Source organism: Lepidochelys kempii, chromosome 14 (genome assembly GCF_965140265.1).
Source record: "Lepidochelys kempii isolate rLepKem1 chromosome 14, rLepKem1.hap2, whole genome shotgun sequence".
Taxonomy (NCBI): domain Eukaryota; kingdom Metazoa; phylum Chordata; order Testudines; family Cheloniidae; genus Lepidochelys; species Lepidochelys kempii.
In genome coordinates, this window is record NC_133269.1 from 10,402,758 (window position 1) to 10,421,489 (window position 18,732).

Below are 18,732 nucleotides of genomic sequence, written 5' to 3' on the forward strand. Positions count from 1 at the left end.
GGGAAAAGGCTGTAGGTGTCATATGTAAAAGAAAAAAAAGGACACGTGCAAGTTCTACTGATAGACCAGTTTAATACAGCCTTACAAAACCTGTGTGCATATGTGCGCTGGATTACCTGCACATACATACATACTGTCTATTATATATATAAAAAGAGAAAGAACGAGAGGGAGGTTGTGCGTGTGTGTGTTGTGACAAAGTTCCTCCTCTGCCTTGGTGGGTCCTGCGCTTATTGGCGGATCTGCTTGCCTCAGAGATTCTCGGCAGCCCTCAGTTTGGCTCAAACCTGCCATCCACTCAGCTAACCTCATCACTGGCCAGCAAGGGGGAAATGGAGAAACAATCCCCGCAGTCTCTGTGTCCCACCTAGTGAGTCAGGAACAGGGCAGATCCCTTTGCAATTTAGACCTTCCCTTTTGGTGTTTCTCACAGACCGGGTCAACTCCTCCTGTGTCCAATCAGGAGTTGGAGGGATGGAGGGAACCCAGGCCCACCCTCTACACTGGGTTCCAGCCCAGGGCCCTGTGGATAGCAGCTGTCTACAATGTTCCCTATATCAGCTGCGTGACAGCTACAACTCCCTGGGCTACTTCCCCATGGCCTTTCCCCAGCACCTTCTTTATCCTCACTGCAGGATCTTCCTCCTGAAGCCTGATCATGCTTGAACTCTTCAGTCCTTCCGCAGCACGCCTTCTCACTCCATGCTCCTTGCACATCCCCCTACTAACTGATGGGAGATCCTTTTTAAACCAGGTGTCCTGATTAGCCTGCCTGCCATAATTGATTCTAGAAAGTTCTTAATTGGCTCCAGGTGTCTTGATTAGCTTGCCTGTCTTAATTGATTCTAGAAGGTTTCCGATTGCTCTAGGGCAGCCCCTGCTCTGGTCACTCAGGGAACAGAAAACTATTCATCCAGTGGCCAGTATATTTGCTTTCTACCAGACTCCTGTATCCTACTGGTCTGGGTCTGTCACAGTGTGTAGACCCAGAGAAGTCAATGAGAGTACAGATTATTCACAGGAATAAAATATGATGGATCAGGAAAACTCCCTAAATTCTTTTTACAATCTTAAACTGTGATTTTTCAAGTAAAGATTTTCAAGGGAAGACTCCTAGTTTAGGGTGTGTCTACACTGCACATTAAGCCCAAGCTCTGACTCAGGTTTGAGCCCAAACCACACACACAAATCATTCCACACAGAAACCAGTCTGATGGGGTCAGTAAGCCGTCAGGACTCAGGTCCTAGGATCCTGCTTGGGGGATAGGTCAGAGCCAAGTCCCGGTGTGACTCAGGTCAACCCCTGTCATTTTGCAGTGTGGATGCAGCTCAAGCCACAGAGCCGAGTCCGAATGTCTGTGTAGCATATAAAATGCACAGGTATGGGCTTGGGCATACCAAGTCCACAAGCCTGGGTCCCACAGACCCAGGTTTACAATGCAGTGTAGACATACCCCCAACTGACCTCAATGGGCTTTGGATCTTCCCCTTAGTGCTTGTAAAGGGTAACTGATTGAGACCCTGGGTCAATGAAGGTCTATTTATCTATACAGCGTGTACAATGCAAGCCAATCTGTGCAAGCTTCCCCATTCTGCCACGCTGGGGGTCCCAAACTCTGACTCTAAAAGGGTTTCCCCTCTAAGTATGAAATGGGTTTTTAGTCTCCAAGATCCATTCAGTTCCCTCTCCTGAGACTTCCAACAAAAGTGTCAAATTGCATCGATTGTGCTGGTAATATCGACACCCGTTTCTCTGGGAGCAGGGCTGAGCCCAGTAAACTCACTACACATAGGACACCAAGCCAGCCATCAGATGGTAACAAGTTTTGGCCACTTCACTTCTGACCTGGGCTGAACCAGTGACTTAGAGGTAATTAAAGAAAATTATACTAATGCAAAAAATGTTTGAGGTGAACCACAAATTGCCCTGGAGGAAAGGAGGTATGGAATAATTTTTTGGTAAAAAATTGAGCAAGCAATAGCTGCTTTCTCCCTCCTCCACCTCGTCTTGATCTAACCTGACTGCTTGACTTTTTCTTTAAGGCTACAAAATTGACACAAAAGAAAAACATACTTTCCACCAGGCAGAAATCCTAGGAGGTAGTGGGGGACTATTGACAAACAGAAATGTGTAAAATGTTTAACCAAAAAATTAATAAAAAGAAAATAGTAACAGGGGGATCAGATGGTCTAAACAAATCATCGTCCCCCCAACTCGATGTCAGGCTGGGAAGCTATTTCAAAACCCACCCAGAGAACTTTGTAAGACCTTGTTAAATGCAAATACTGCTACTGAAAAAACAGCTTGTGAAGCTTGTCATGTGGGCCTTGGGATCAACGTTCACGCAGATAGTAGAGAAGCTCAAATTGCTCAGTTAAAGGGCGACTTTGAATCTCTCTCTGTTTCCTACTACAGCTTCAGACTTGAATTTTTCAGGTCTGTTGGCTACATAACTAAACTCAAAACCATAAGCAGCTTCACATTTTTCACCAAAAGAAAATTTATTTGTCTAACATATGTTTTCTTCAAAATTAATAAGATATACGAAACTCAGGGGTATAATTTGAGACTATATTTCATGGTAATTTTTCATTGGTGGTTCATTCAGTGGTTATCTTCTGATATTACACATGCTCTTGTTTATCTTGATGCCTGGGGAATTTCAAGCATTTCTGACAGGAGATTCGTATAAAATAATATTGTGCAATAAAAGGAGATTATATATGCCTGAAATTACATCTATTGTAGGGGGAAAACAACAACAACAACAAAAAACTGGCTTAAAAAAAAGAAAAGAAAGAGACGTAGCATTTTTTCCAGACTGGCAATACTTTTCCTCCAGTGCAGTTTTTGAATTTCGCAACAATCTTTACAATTACCTTTGGTTAATGATGTTGAAAAGTGATTTTCATTTAATTAAACTCTGTGTGTGTGTGTGTGTGTGTGCGTGTGCACACGTGAGAGAGAGAGAGAGAGGACACCAGTTAAAAGGATTACTTCTTGAAGACAACAGTTCTTGAATGCCCTACTTCCAGGTTCCAATGGGACAACAGTGAGGAATAAGGTCTCGTCTATGCTGGTGTTATGGTTTTGTGGGTTTTTTTGCATCAGTATAGTTATGCTTGTACAAACATGTAGTGCAGGCTGGAGCTGTCAGGAAGTTTTCAATCAAACCTTTTATTTATTGAAATACGCTGATTTGTTGAAGCAGAAACTTTTAAAAGGTCAGGTTCGATGAATTTTTTTACTCAAAGTATTTTTTTGAAAAAAATGTTTTGACATTTTCTAAAAGAAAAATTTCAGTTTTCTGGTTCAAAACATTTTTGTTTCCAAATTTAAGGTAATTAGAGTAAAATTTTTTTTTAAATACCCGAGAAATCAATTGACCTGGAACAAGATTTTTTTTTTTTTTAGATTTTTCGTTGGTGAAAATTTTCAAGATTTCGACGTTTTCATCCTGCTTCGGAATGGGAAAATATTTTTATATCTTGAAGATCTTCACGGCATGGGAAAACTGTTTCCCATCCAGTTCCACTGTAGACACACTGCCTCAATGTCAAAATAACTGACCCAATTTCAAGCTGGAGTAAGCCGTGCTGGTGTAATTCACTTTTTAACACCGGCGCAGCACATTTACATGAGGGTGCAAAGAGGTTTATACAGTGTAGGCAAGTCCGAGTGTTTGCAGGTTCAGGTGCAAAGCTTGTCCTCAGGGCATGATTAGTCAATCTGAGATTTTTTCCTGGTGAGTTAATGTAATCCTTAATATCCTTTTGCTGGGGTGGGGTCTTTCTGGAACTGGTATGAATATTTCTCTGTAGCTTGGAGATGGTTATTACAATTATTGTTATTATTATTATTATTATTGATTTATGTCATGCCTGTCTCAAGCCTCAAAACACTTTACTGAACTACTATATACATAGGAATCATTTCACTTCAGACACTGACATAAGGCAGCCTTCTCTGGAGGGAAACTAAAGGAGCCATTAGGATTGTGGCAGTAAGATTGAACGGCAGTCCACGGTAGGAAGTAAAGAATATCTCAGATCCTTAAAGAAATGGCTTGGCAGAATGCAGTCACAGAACTGGAAACTAGCTGGGACCCCAACGTTAACACCCATCTACCTTGTGTGCTTCAATTAAGTCTCTTAAAGGAAGTAAATTGCTTTTATGGGTTAAAGAGAATGCAAAATGTTATTGTCCTTTATTATTTAGAAGTTATATAATTACCAAGGAAAACCCTGCACAGGATTCAGATAATGTTCTGATACATGTTTCTGAATCACTTTGAACAAATAGGCACATGGGGAAAAAAGTTATTCCACAATGCAGATTCAAGCCACATATCAAACATGTCAAAAGACATGCCATGAAAAGGGCCTTGGCAGCTTGTCAAAATGCTAAGTACCTGAAGCAACTTTAATCTTGATACTTATCCAAAATAATCCATAGATCCATTGAAAACATCATTATTAGAGTTTGGTAGTGAGGAGGAGAAAGACTACTATCTCTCCTGATTCCTTCTTTCTTAAAAATAAATAGTAATGTACTATTTATGGCCCCCAATCAGGAAAGCACTTAAGTATGTGCTCAGGTGGTTTGCTGAATTGGGGTTTATACTTTTCGCTAAAAGGTTCTCAATTAATATTATCAAACCATCTTTGTGGGAACAGTAACTCTAACCTTGTTCAAAACATGAGTGCTCTTTTGAAAGGTTAATTTTAACATAAAGAAGTTTGCTCTGCAGTGTAATAAACAATTCCATATATTGTGCTTAATTAATCCCCACAAGTCGCCAACAGGACCCATTAATGCTCTTTCTTTTCATCTAACCTTAAATATGCAAGTTTCCTGGGATAAAGGGTTTAAAATGAACATCTTGGTAGAATTCATGGCCATTCTGACCAAGCATAGAACAGTCAGCAGTATGGATTATTCAAAGCATGAAGGCACTCGAGTGTGAACTAATCAGATTTAGGAAAGTTATGTCAATTTGGGTAACATTTTTCTTGCCTTCATATCTGCAGAAAAGAGGATAGAGGCTATAAAACAGATTCAAACTAAACAACTGTGTGTGGGGAAAATATCACACAACCTTTGGAAAGTACATATTTTAAAAAAATAATCAATTGTATTTGGGAATTTACATTATTGTGAAGTTATGACTTGTACAAGATTCACTAGTCCCCTGCATGTTGGATATATCTGAGTTTTGTCCTATTAGGTGCTTTTGAAAATTTAACCCAAGTGATTTAGGTACCCAAGTCTCACTTTCAGAAAAGACATAGGCACTTAGATGCCTAGGAGACTAACTATCGGTGAAAGTCATTTGAAGGCTCCTAAGTTACTTTTGAAAAATGGGGTCTAGTTTCTTAATCACTAAATCGCTTTTGCACAGCTAGTTAGCTGCAATATGGGTGATTTAACTCTCTTCTAAAACCATCAGGTTTGGGGCCACTTTGCGTGTCTGGACACAACATTGACAATGAATTCTGAAGTTGATGTGAGCCACGGTTACTCAGTGTCTTTGAAAACAAGATTACTTATTTTAGGTGTTAAATGTGAATGTAGATGCCTAACTTTAAGTACCCAAGTTTGAAAGTTTTGGCCTTCGCCTCTCTCCACTTCATTTTAACCAATTTGCAAACCATTATAAACCTGTCAGAAAGGTGAAGATTGTTGTGTTCAGTGTATGATAAGGACTTGGACAGGAGTTTTGGCAGTGTGGGCTGCGACAAAAGGCTGGATTTTGGAGATGTCGTAAAGGAAGAAGCTGCAAGAATTAGACACAGCCTGAATGTGTGGGCCAGGCTTAATTAACTGAGGCTTAATTGTTTACATATAGCTTTTAGATCCTCAGATGAAAGGTCCCATGGAATTGTAGAGTATTACCGCTACTAGGGTGATTAGTATAAGTGTACAGGATTAATCTGGTTAGGAACTAGAATGGGCTTCACGTGAAATATTCCAGCAAAGAAAAAATGATGCTTTTCCTTTCTAAAATTCGTCAGGATGAAGCTTAATAGAGTCCATGTAAACACACCAATGGCTTTAAAAATAGATTTGCTTTGCTTACAAAAAGAAGTATTTTAAATACTTAAGCCCCTCTCCGCAGCCTCATGAACTGTATTTAATATTCATTACAACAATGCTGATGAGCTGCATGTGCTTGGAGTGTTTAGCAGGACTGTTCAGAGAAAGGTATTTTCTCTGTTCATTCCACTTTAAAGACTGTAACTGGTGCCACCCCTAATGTGATACTCTTCCAGGAATTATGTGACGGCACTGGAACAGCTAATTAGCTGGGCTGTGTGAAACCACAGCCAGCGGCTTCAGCTTCCAGAGGCATTCCTTTAAGGGATGGCAGTGTGGCTTTGGCATGGGCAAGGACACACAGGGTTGTTAAGAAGCCCACAGGCTAGCTGATGTTTTTAAACTGGCTCATCCCATGTTCTAACCACAATGAGTCAAGCTAACTTCAAGGCACCATGGATAATGGTTTGGGTGAACTGTCTTTTTGTCTTACCGTCTCATTAGGGAATCCCATCCAAAACATTCTCATGTATACACAAATAACCAAAGAAATATTTCTATCCAAATGAGACTTTCAGAACAAAATATTTTCTGCAAGTAAATAGCTCATGATTGAGCCCTAACGTTTCTGCGCACTCTTAAGAAAGGTAAATGAAATATGTTCAAATCCAGTACCTTTATATTTGGTCACTACAGCCGAGTTGACGCTAAGAGGTTCTTGGAAGGTGACAGTGAGTGATGTGCTGCTTGTTACCATGAAACAGACATTGGTTGGCGCCTCAGGGGCTCCTGGGAGAGAAGAAAAAACATCAGGTCCATAGCACAACAAATCCTATTCAAACAACGTTTGTGTGTCTTCAAAGAACCAACTGAAAACCACCCGGCAATTGTGAGCTTTGGTTCGTAAGTGTTTGTGTTCCTTGCCTTTTGAACATTTTAATTAGTGCCTCAACTAACAATATCCTGCAGACACCATTTGTTTCTATCATGGTTTTCAGCTCCTTTGGGTTAAAAATATCTTCCTGTACATATGTAACCCAATAGAACAGAATAATGTTAATTATGTCAATGAAAAGCCCCTATAAATCTTTTGGTGTGGGTGGGAGGAAAGAAAAGGGACAAAAAGTACCATAAAGAGCTAATTAAATCATCAAGATTTCACTAACAGATTCAAATGTATCACATGACAGAAAAACATTTTTACATTATTCTGGTTTAGAAATGACCAAGATTGTAACAGCTACTTTGTATATGTTTCACTATGGTCATTCTAATGTGTCGTGGCATGAAGTCTCTTTTGAGCATATAGATCAGTTCGAAGAATAATTCAGTCCAGAAATCAAATTAATTACCTATTGTTTGTAGGAAAAACTGGCAATCCCTTTGAACATGTAAACGACTCTGAAGTCATGTTGGATGTGGATGAAGATGATATAGTTATCTAACTTTTTACATCTAATTTAGGATAAGGGCATTAAGCAAACTCTTGTCATGTAACATAACACATGCTGGCTGATGGGCCAGATCCTCAGCTGGTTACTGGTATATACCAGTGTAGCACCACTGAATTAAATGAAGATACACTGGCTGAAATCACTTACGGATGTGGCCTAATATGTTTACAATTTTGTCATCGCAAGTAATGAACATTACATGTGTAGTATTCCCCATATCCTAATTCAGAGAACACCATAAATACATTAGAGGAGTATTCTCGGTGTGTAATACCCTTTAGATAAAGTTAATTATTTGCAAACAGATTTTTTGAAAGGTGGTTCTAAAGATGTTAATGGTGACAATGATTGTTTGTCACTGAATCTATTACAGCCAAAGGATCTAAATTTTATACAAACAGAAGTTTCAATCTCTAGTCTACTCCTCTCCAAGTGCCACAGTGTGCCTTTCTGCACAGAACCACATTTAGAGGGGCTTAAAAAGATCCAAAGTTTTGAAATTGGCTCATTTTCTTTGTCGAAGTATTGCATTTCAATGCCAACAAATAGGATTAACTTCTCACAATTTTCTGTGTGAAAACTTCATTCTGGTGTTTCACCACCAACAGAATTGTTTAATTGTTTTTTCAAATTATGATAAAAAGGTTGAATTTCCCCCGCATTTTTCCTCAAATGTCCCTATTTTGCAACTATCTTTAATCACATTAAATGAAACCTGAAAGGAAAATGTAAAAGCAAGGAAATAGGGGAAAGGGAAAAGGAGTGTGGCTTAATGGTGCAAGAATTAGACATTGTACCAGGAGCTTTAGGGTCTGAATATCCGAACAGTTCTGAACACACAACTCCCATTCTGTAGAAGCTGCACACATGCAATTGTCAGGATAATTGGGCCTCTCAAATTCTAGCACCAACTCCCTTTCCACTTTTGGGCAGGTCACTTATTTTCTGTGCCCAGTTTCCCCACCTATAACCTTCAGCTGCTTCCAGGGGCATCATGAGGACTGATTAGAGCATTTTTGTAGAGAAAGAATTGCTCTACAAGTGCAAAGTATTCTTATTTAAAGCATATTCCTTTTAGGTGTATAACCACCTTGGTTCTACTTACTGGCATGCTCATAGCCTGCTTTCATGCGCTTGTATAGCCTGTATCTCCACTCCCACGCTTTTAGTTGTTTCTCTTTGTCTGTGTTGTCCATACTAAGACCTTCACTCATCACTTGTGCAGACAGCTCACTTACTCGCTGCTGGGCTTCCTGGACCAAGGTGCTCAGATGCATTGACCTGCTTTCCATATTAACAACTGCCAAGAAAAGGGGAATGCAAGTGACTGCTTGATGGCATGATAAAGTTCTGTCCTCACTTACACTAGCACAACCCATTTAAAGCCAAATCCTCTCCATCCTTCGAGTAGCCCTACTGAAGTGAAATGATGCACATCTGGTGTAAACTGGCATTGCTCCATGGAAGTCAATGAATCTATGTCAATTTATACCAGCTGAGGATCTGTCCTGTTTAAATGAGACTAACCACATGAGTAAGGTGAGGAAGTTGAAGCTCAAGTATTTATCATATGTCTGAAAGTGTCTTAAGCAAACCAAAATTACCCTACCTCCTTTTCTTTCACGTTGACGGATTATTACAAAAGATTAACAGCCAAAATTAAAGCTTTTCAGTTTTCACCCAGTTTTCAGTTTTACTTGGTCATAAAAACCCATACGCTTCTAATGAACAAAAAGCTGTGGTCAACGATGGACAAAACATAAAATTCACAAACATCTACAGGTCAAAAGAAACAGCTGTTGGAAGCCCAGGAAGGATGGCTTTTTGGTTAAGGTGCTGGAGTAGAACTCAGGAGATCGGTATTCACGTCTGTGCTCTACTACAGACTTCCAGAACGACCTTTGGCAATTCACTTAGTCTCCCTGTGCCTGAACTCCCCATTTGTAAAAGAAGGGTAATAATAATTCATTTGCCTGCCTTGTCTTGTAAGCAGGGACTGTCTGAACGTGTCTCTGTGTGTGTATTATTATTATTTAACATTTATATAGCAGTAGTGCTGACAGCCCAGCCAGGTCTGGGCCGCATTGCATTAAGTGCTGTATAAACATACGGAAAATGACAGCTACAGAGGTTAAATCTAAAATGGGGCCCAACTTCAGTCGAGGTCTGGGAGCACTACTGTAATGCAAACTACCGCCACGACTGCCTAGTGAAGTTGCGTGGAGCAAACTGTTTTAGAATTGCTCTTGTTCTGAAATATTTAGGGGAGTTTGATCAAATTATTCGCAATTTAGAAAATATTATTTGCAAAGCTGCTTAATTTAACATGGGAGGAAAAGTGGCAAATCCAGGTGGTGGTCAAAATTCAGGACATAGTGTAAAGGAGGAGGACTCCTGAAATCACCAGAAATAATCTTGCTGTGGAGTGCAGTAACTTTCCACAAGAGCTGTCTGATTTTAACATCAGAGTCATAATTGCCTTGGACCAAAAAAAAAGGGCCCTATTCATCAGAATAATTTACCACGACAAGCCACAGCTCTTAGCAATGCTGGGGAAGATGGGGCTTAGGGACACAGCCAGGCTACTGGCTCCTTTATGACTTTTATGGGATCTGAACCAACCTTGCCAAAGAGGAAGTTGCAATGACCATTTAAAAAGGGACCAAGGCATCTCTGAGAATGCAAACATATATGATATAGGGACAGGACTCTGACCTGCTGTGACATAAAAAACACCCCACATAAAAGCAAAAGCAACCAGATCTGGGTGTTAAGTGATGCCTTCTATAGCTACTCCACTATATCAAAAAATCAGTCCAACAGCTCAGATAAAGCAGAAGTTTTGCACCAGGAAAAAAGCCGAGCGATACTCTGATGTGTATACATATATGTGTACACGTTTTCATTTCAAACCCCAGTATCATGACTGGAGCTTAGCCAGGAGTCCAAGGATAATCCCACTTACTACTGTGAAAAGTGTCATCAGGCATTTAACAACCACAAGGGGAAGAGTAAGAATTACTCCACACCTCTGACATCCTAAAGGTTTTTGAAGAATGGTCGTCTCTAGAGCTCTGCTTTCAGAAGCTGGCTTGCAGCCTCTCGCCTCCAAGTACGATCATTCTTCATGTGGACATCTTGTGGACACATAGCCATGCTTACCGCACTCGGCTGACATCTTCAGAATTCGCTACCTTCTGTGAGACCAGCAAAGGGTGACAGACCTTCCTGGATCCATGCAAATGGTAAGTGTGGAGCATATCTGATAGCATATCAGGACTGAGAGGGAAGGTTCTATGGGTCAAGTTCTCAGCTGGTGTAAACTGGCATTGTTCCAAGTTCCAGAGGATGATCTAACCTTATCTCCCTCATCAAGATTCAACTCAACAGTTGTCAGGCCTTGGCAAGGTGTAGAATGTTTACAGGCAACAACCACTGGACATGTTAATTTTATTTGTACTTAGTTTTGCACAAATAAGCCAAGATGAGAACAAATGATGAATAAAATCAGTGGAGGAGAGAGAGATGGTTACACAGCACAAAGTGGACTCTGAGAGCAGGGAGAGTAAAGCAACCTGCTTTACATTTTTAATGTAAATGTTCTAGGGACTGCACTATATCCTTCTGCCTATTTGGTAATTAAGGGAAGAATGAGCTTGTGCTGGGGCTCGCACAGACTGGGCTCCACGTGGATCTGGAAGTGGGAGTTGTTGCTCTCTGATTTGCTTTTGGATTTCCACACAGAAATCCAAGTAACGCAGCTGGGAGGTATGTCACCTGTGTCCTTTCTAAAGCGATGGCAGTGTAGCTACAAGGGGACCCAGCTAATGGTATGTGATTCCTGCTGGACCCCTGCTGCTAATGGGCAGAGGAAAGGGGAGAGGAAAAGCAAGAGCTATTCTTGTAGCAGGGCTGCTGTTTTCCCTTGGAATTGGGGGTCGGGGCTCCTTTCGCTCTGAATCACCGAGGTCTGTGAGGGTTGGTAGGTGGCATGCCCTCCACAATCCATAGCTCCCGAGTTCCTTCCACTTGTGGGGGTGGTGCAAGGAAAGCTCTTCAAGAGTGACCTCGGGGAGATTTCCGCACCGTGGCCCACTCCTGTGTGTTTTGCTGGGGTGGGTGAGGAAGAAAGAGATTTCCCTTGTTCCTTACTCAGGGAACTGATGAAACTAAGGGAGGGTTTCAGGGTGTGGCCCACTGTGAAGGCCAGTGGAAGGCCACATTGCCCTGGAGAGGAAACAAAGAATTCTGAGCCTCACGTGTAACAGCCACATGACAGAAAAGAGTGATGGCATGACTGCCAGGGGCTGTGCTGGGCGGAGATAGTGGGCAGAGTTGCCAGGCACAGGTACCTTGAACCACAGAAAGGGTCTCAAATGAGGCAGCCAGCGAGAGGCCAAGTTTATACATGTCTAGCTGTCCAACAGCCTTTGCAACTGAGTTGCGTCCTACAGGGAAGGGACAGGTGGGAGTTCTACCTCCAGATCCCTCTGCCCATTGAAGTCAATGGGGGTCTTTCCATTGGATGTTGGGTCAGGCCTCCAGAGCCCAAATGCCATGCGGGTGAAGGGGATTTCACTCTAACAGGGAAGGAGGGTCTGTGAAGTGTGGCAAGGGGGCAGAATAGGGTAAAACAACGATTACTGCCAGCTTTGAACAATGGAGACAAATACAGAGGGGCTGAAAGCCATTCCATGGAGCCTTGAATGAGACACTTTCCTTTTCACTTTCAAGCAGCGACTTTAGATCCTCAAGGACAAAAACCCAGTGATTTGGTTTTTATTGAGAAAGCCTTAACCATTATTTCAATCAGAAAAACTGAAAATCATGATAAGTGAAGTGGAAATTTGGTGGGCATATTTTGAAATGGAAATGAAGTGGTTATATATTCATATTCTCCGTGTTCATAGGCATGTTTGCATTAATTACAGGAAATGAATACTAATTTATGATTGCCCCTGCTTGCCATCAGACTGCATTTATTTACAGATGAGGTCAATGAAAAATTAGTTTAGTCTTTTTTTTTCTTTTTTTTTTTACTGCTGTTTAGAACACTCAAGACTGTGTTTTCCTCTAGATTTGTCATGGTTAATGAATGTTGCTTCAGCAGTCAATCATGCACTCTAAATGCTGTCACACTTTTTTTTAAAGCCTCAGTCATGAACCATGACAGAAAAATAAACAAATAAATATAAAGCAAAAAAAAACACAACTCTTTTCACTGAGCAGCTACACTATGCAAAAATCTCTTGGGAAGGTTAAAGGAGGCCAGAATAAATGATAATATAAGTGCTGTGGACATAGAAAAGCAATAAAGGTGTACCAACACTGAGGGTCTGGCAAAAAATCCCAACACACACACCCATACACACGCACACACATACACTCTCTAGTGAAAAAAATTGGCAATGTGAGTAGCCTCAAGGTGCAATTTCCTGGAGCACTGAGATTGACATGCCAGTCCTAAATGTTGTTAATTTAACTAACTTCAAATTAATGACACAGTCTGCAGTGGCTGAACCCTTCAAACACAGTCTCATTATAGCCTTGCTGGGAATGTCCTAAATATAGGCATTGACAGTTTAAAACAAATTCGTATATATTTGTGTATTTTTAGCCAAAAGTAAGGCGTCAGAGTTTGTGTCATGGTTTAAGGTTGATTAATTGACTTGGTAAATTCTCCCCCCTCCCCCGCACTCCCCAAATTATGCAGGAAAAGTCCCATGACAGAAGACAAAGGATAGTTTTATAACCACAATAAGTGCTATTAGTGTTCCCGTGCAGTGAGGAGGTATAATCTGAGCTGAGTTTTCATTGGTGCAGTTACCACATATTTACCGATGCCATCCTGCCAGTTCATTGCTACTGTCATTCTCTCATTGATCCAAAGCCCAACAAAGTGAATGGAAAGACTCCCATTGACTCCACTGCGCTTTGGATCAGGCCCTAAAATTGTGGTAATCTGATTTTAATGGGACTGTTAGCTCAACAGTGATATACCTCCACATTCCTTGCTACCTCGTTGGGACACCATGGCGTGGACCAGAATAATCGTCCCATTACTCCATAGGCATAACAGTCTATTAGCCTGTTTCATATACTCAGTGCCATTAGGGACCTATGAGCTCTGTATTACTGACTCAGGCCCTGTCTACCTATTTTCTAAAGATTTCCCACTATTGCTAACATCAGTTCAGCTCCACTGGTGTTAATAATGTTAAACTGCCCTAGCTTGGATGGGGTGCTGGCTGAGGCAATCATTTTTAACACGGTTATTTAGCTCTGGTAACCCTGCCAGCAGCTGGTAGTCCATCTTACATATTCCTAAGGCTGGGTACACTGAGGTCCTTTTATACTGGCTGAATGGCATAAATAGGCCATGCTCTAAATAGGAACTAGGAACCAGATTTTTAAAGGTATTTACTTGCCTAAAATGCAGCTAGGTGCCCAGTGGAAGCACTAAACACTTTTGAAAATCCCCCACTGGCAACTATCTACATCAATAGGTTCCTAAATAATGATAAAAATGTGGGCCTAAATCCACTGATCTAGTCTGACCTCCTGCATAACCCAGACCAGGTACCTGAACATGATTGAGTCCAGTAATTTATAGTGACGGCTTCTGTTTTTCAGGGTGTATTAAGTTCATTTTTTAGCAATTTGTGTTCTGTGATGATATGCAAACATCAGGGTTTTTCACTTTTTATATACTGTAATGAGAAGATTTTTGGGGGGTACATCCCAAAATTCTTGTTTAAATAGGATCAACTTTAATTTTTATTATATGTATAAAAATGACTTACATGTTAGTTTAAGCTTTGTAAATTTGTTATGGATCCCTGGTTTAGCATTTAGTGCATTTCATATACCTCTCCCTGGCACTAGGCTGACATTTTTTATAACGCATATTTACCACAGATAGAAGCTGATATTTAATAAAAAAATAAAATAATACAAATACGCTCACCATCATATAGAGAGATTGTGTCCTTTCCCATCATATTAATATCCCAATGTAGTCAAAAAGTACGTTTATGATGTCAAGAATAGTCATTTCCATCTTCAAGCAAAATGGATTTTAAAATTTTTATTAGTTTTTTTAATTGCATCCACAATTCATAATGCAGAAGTGTTGTAAATTCTGTTTGCATGTACAGTCCTCCCTATCTATGGAGTGTCCACTGGAATGTAGGCATTGGCTGCACTCAGTAGCGGAAGCAGATTTAAAGTACCTAGCATGAATTAATGTTAGATACAAGCCAGGGACACTGCCTATAGGGAAAGCAGGGAAGTCAACCTGAATTGAGTAACCATTTCCAATATCTTTTTGGCTGTTCATTGGATAAACACTAATTTTTTTTTGTATTTGGGGTGTTTTATAGGTGTTTTTTACTTAAAACCTAAAATCAGAAGCCCTACCTATAGTTGAAGTACAGCATATACTTTAGAAAGACATCTTGTCTCTACTGAAAGACAGTAAGTGATTAATTTGCCACTTGTCTTGGTACAGCTATGCTAGGGCTCGCAATGTTGCTAACACTAGTGGACATGAACCAGTTTTAGCAGCAATGGGGCATTTGTAGACAATGTACCTACGGCAGACGGGTCCATAGAGCCGTGTGACCCAGAGAGAGAGAGGATGCAGTCAAGTAATAGATTTTGCTTTCTGCTTTGTGTCTTTCATCCCAAAGAGCTTTAAAATGAAGATTAAACAAGCCTCAAAACATAAACCTAATACTTAAAATGGAGATTACTGCACATACCATGGTAACTTGAGCAGCTATAATTGGTAATTGTCAAGTATTTAATGAGCCCTAACCCTATAGCATCATATAAACTACCATTGTCTATACTATCTGCACTTGAGGGGTGTAAATTCTAGTGTGCACTAGGGTGTCTCACACTAACTACTATCATAACAATAACTCTGATAAATATGGATCCTGTGCCTACGTGGAATACGTATGTCTTCATGTTCCTACACGGCTATACCTATGGAGACTCATGGGTGACACACTGAACCAGCGAAAGTGAACAGCTATGTCTGGACATTATTGAGGCCATTCCCACGTGACTTTGGTGTGTTCCCTCTTTACGGCACACGGCAAGCAGCTAACTTTATCCCCAGAGCCACTTAAAGCTAGTCTAGAGGTTGGGATTTGCTGGGTTGGTAGGTTGCACCCCAGTTGCTGACACATGGGACAGGAAAGACCTGCTGAGCTTGTGCTCAGGAAGCAAATACCTCTGCAACTGTCTCCAGTTGTCGTGGTGTCATTGCTGCCTGTATTCATCTTACAAACAAAAGCAGATGGGCTTTTCTCTTTTATGTAATTTAATTAAGCCTCCCAGAGCATGAGGAAGCCCTTCGTATGGATTATTTGGAGCAACACAATTTGTGTTCTGCTATACTTACAGTGCGGGCTTTCCTTTGCGCCAATCCTCAGAAGAATCCTAGCGATAGGCACGTTGTTTGTCAGGATGGCAATATCCAAGGGAGTTAATCCCTCACTATTCGGTGTGTTCAGATCCAGCTCCTCTGGTGTATATTGATAGAGGAGAATCTGAACAGTGTCCAAATCCTGCTGTTCCACCGCCTCAAACATAGCTTCGTTGCACTGGAAATTCTGTACATCAGCAACAGCAGAAATTAGTTACAATTCTTCCTATGGCAGCCACAAGTTTTATTTTGTATCCTGTTCAAGGGACCACTGGCCCAATCCTATAGTCCAAGCGTAAAAACTACAGGAAGGGCCCTACCAGTAGGTTCGTCTCCCCCTGGAGATGTGCAAATTGTTTTCAGCAAAGCCCATCTCCCCTTGCTTCAGGTTTCATTATACCCTTGAACTCAGTTCAGGTTCGTTGGAAGGTTCAATGAGGTTCACAATCCTTCCAAAGCAAATCTGAGCTGATTTACAGGTTTTTCCTGAAACCAAGCCACAGAAGTGATCTTTTAAGATTTAGATGTGAAACGGGGTGAAAGTTTGTGGTTTTGGCAGAGGGTTTGACTCTGAGGTTGTTCAAACTCCAAAACTCAAAGCAAAACACTGGGGGATGTAACCCAAGGTAATCAACATCCAGCTAAAACAAAGCAAAACTCAAAAAGTGTTTTGCAGCTTTATCATGAGCTGGTACCAGGCACTGGTTCTGAAATTGCTCATAAATTCTGAACTCTTCAGGGCTTATTATTATTATTTGTTTTTCCATAGCACCAAGAAGCCCTAGTCATGAAGCAGGACATCTCTGTGCTAGGCTCTGTATAAAAACAGAACAAAAAGATGGTCCCTGCCCCAAGGAGCTTCCAATCTAATTATAAGACAAGACACAACTGACGGAGGAGTACCAGTAAGAAAAAAAAAGAGAGATAATATTTGTCAGCATAATAGGCAGCGGTCTCTGCATGCTAGCAGTGTATCTGGCTTCTCTTCACTGCTGTAAGAGCTTGGAGTTATCACTTGAGTTTTTGCTCGTAATCTGACTCCCATCCACCCAAAAAAACCTCTAGCTCAAGTTAAATGGTATGTCTGCACTGTAATACTAGCGCATGCATGCATTGTTGCCCACATCCCTCTACCATCCACACACAACCCCCCCCAAGCATGTGCTTATTTGTGCTTTGAACCTGTGCTTGCTTCAACAGCTTGGGGTATGGGTGAAAGCTCAGGCTGGAATCCACCCACTTTGCAGTGAGGACTCAAGCAAGATCACATAAGTCCTGATGATCCTCCAACACCCTTCCCACAATTCCCCCAAAGGACAGACAAGTTCTCCCACAACTGACAGAACTGACTGTGAAAGAATCCTAGCCTTTCTCAGCTCAAAGAACCCTGGGATACACCTCCAGAGACACAAAAGTGACAGCCGAAACAGGGAGGATACAGTAATGCAGGTAAGGCTTTGCAGAGGAAACTTTGCAGTATAGACATACCCACAACTACCCAGCAGCTGCGAATGTAATCACTCCGTGCAACTTGACTATTGCTGTGCCGTGTAGACAGTCTCACTTGAGCTAGGGTAGGTTAGCTCGACGGCAATAACTTGAGTGTACCAATTCAAGCTAACTGTTGCAGTGAAGACAAGCCCTAGGCCACTTTTAAATACCCTAATAATTTCACCTGCTTCCAGAGGAAACCTGTGACTAGGAGAAGGATTGAAACTCAGTGGAGCTTGTCATCATTAAGTAAGAAGAGGGGATGGGACTGAAGTAGATTAACTGTCTGGGTACCTCCAAAATATCGGCAGGCAACCAAATACGTGTATCTGTGTGGTACTCAGAAAAATGCAGGATTGAGTGGGTGAGCACCTGAAAAATAGAACCCAAGGATATACCATGTATTAGCATCTTCTCCGCTATTCTAGGCTAGAAAAGGACAGTGAGGCCCTCTTTCCCCTCAACAATAGATAAAAGAACTAAGAGAAGTGATAAAGGAAGAGAGATAGGATGTAAAGAAACATATCACTCCTTAATTGAGCTGGGGAGAAGCAGGTGCCGGAAGCTAGCATGGTCTGCAGGGTTTTTGTTTATGAAAACATCCTTCTAGGGCTCTACAGTGGTGACGTGTTATTTGCCAAGTTACTTTAAACTCCCTTTCAATGTCCCTTTGTGATAATTACCCAACAGCTTTCTTCTTTTAAAAGTGAATTATTAGAAGCAACTGGCCAGCTGTGCAAAGAGAGCTCAGCATGTTGCCATGCAAGGGAGCTACAGTTTGGGTGGATGTACTGTGCTGAAGGGCGCATTAAAGAAATACTTGGATATGAGAGAGAGAAAGAGCTTCAGGACTGAAGCTTGGCTCTCCCTCGCTGCTGGAAGTGGAAATGTTACAGAGGCAGCCTGCTCAGCGCACTCACTAGCTCTCCCGTTTGGCCTATTGAAGGCGAAGCGTTGCTGAACTCTGCGTTCAGGCCCTCATTGCTGCAAGAGGCCTGGCGGAGCGTTGGAGAGTAAAAAGGGGATAAATGAAGGGATTATGGAGACTCCAAGGAGGCATCTGTGGACCTCTAGAGGAAAATAATTATTACCTGTGAAAGGGAAGCTCTGATAACATTGAACTCAGCTGGAGCTGCAGGTGATTGGCACCTCTGAAAATCAGGCCCAAGATGTCTCGAGTTGGGCACCCAAAAATTAATGGATGCTTTGGTGGATATAGGACTATACTAGCTTTTCAAGACAGTTCTGCTAGTATATCTTTAATACCTGTCAATGGCATTGTTGAATCAATACTCTGCTAGTTGTTCCACATT

The 18,732-nt window shown here is 41.3% G+C and overlaps 1 protein-coding gene across 1 annotated transcript in view; it reads right to left on the reverse strand.

Annotated features, from left to right (window-relative positions):
- ANKFN1 (ankyrin repeat and fibronectin type III domain containing 1) overlaps positions 1 to 18,732 on the reverse strand; it is a 92,498-nt gene that overhangs the window by 66,452 nt on the left and 7,314 nt on the right. The window contains exons 2-4 of the mRNA XM_073311045.1: positions 15,905 to 16,115; positions 8,597 to 8,791; positions 6,713 to 6,826 (exon numbers count right to left, since the gene is read on the reverse strand). Of these exons, the coding sequence (XP_073167146.1) occupies positions 6,713 to 6,826; positions 8,597 to 8,791; positions 15,905 to 16,115 (520 nt within the window). The remainder of the gene's footprint in view (positions 1 to 6,712; positions 6,827 to 8,596; positions 8,792 to 15,904; positions 16,116 to 18,732) is intronic.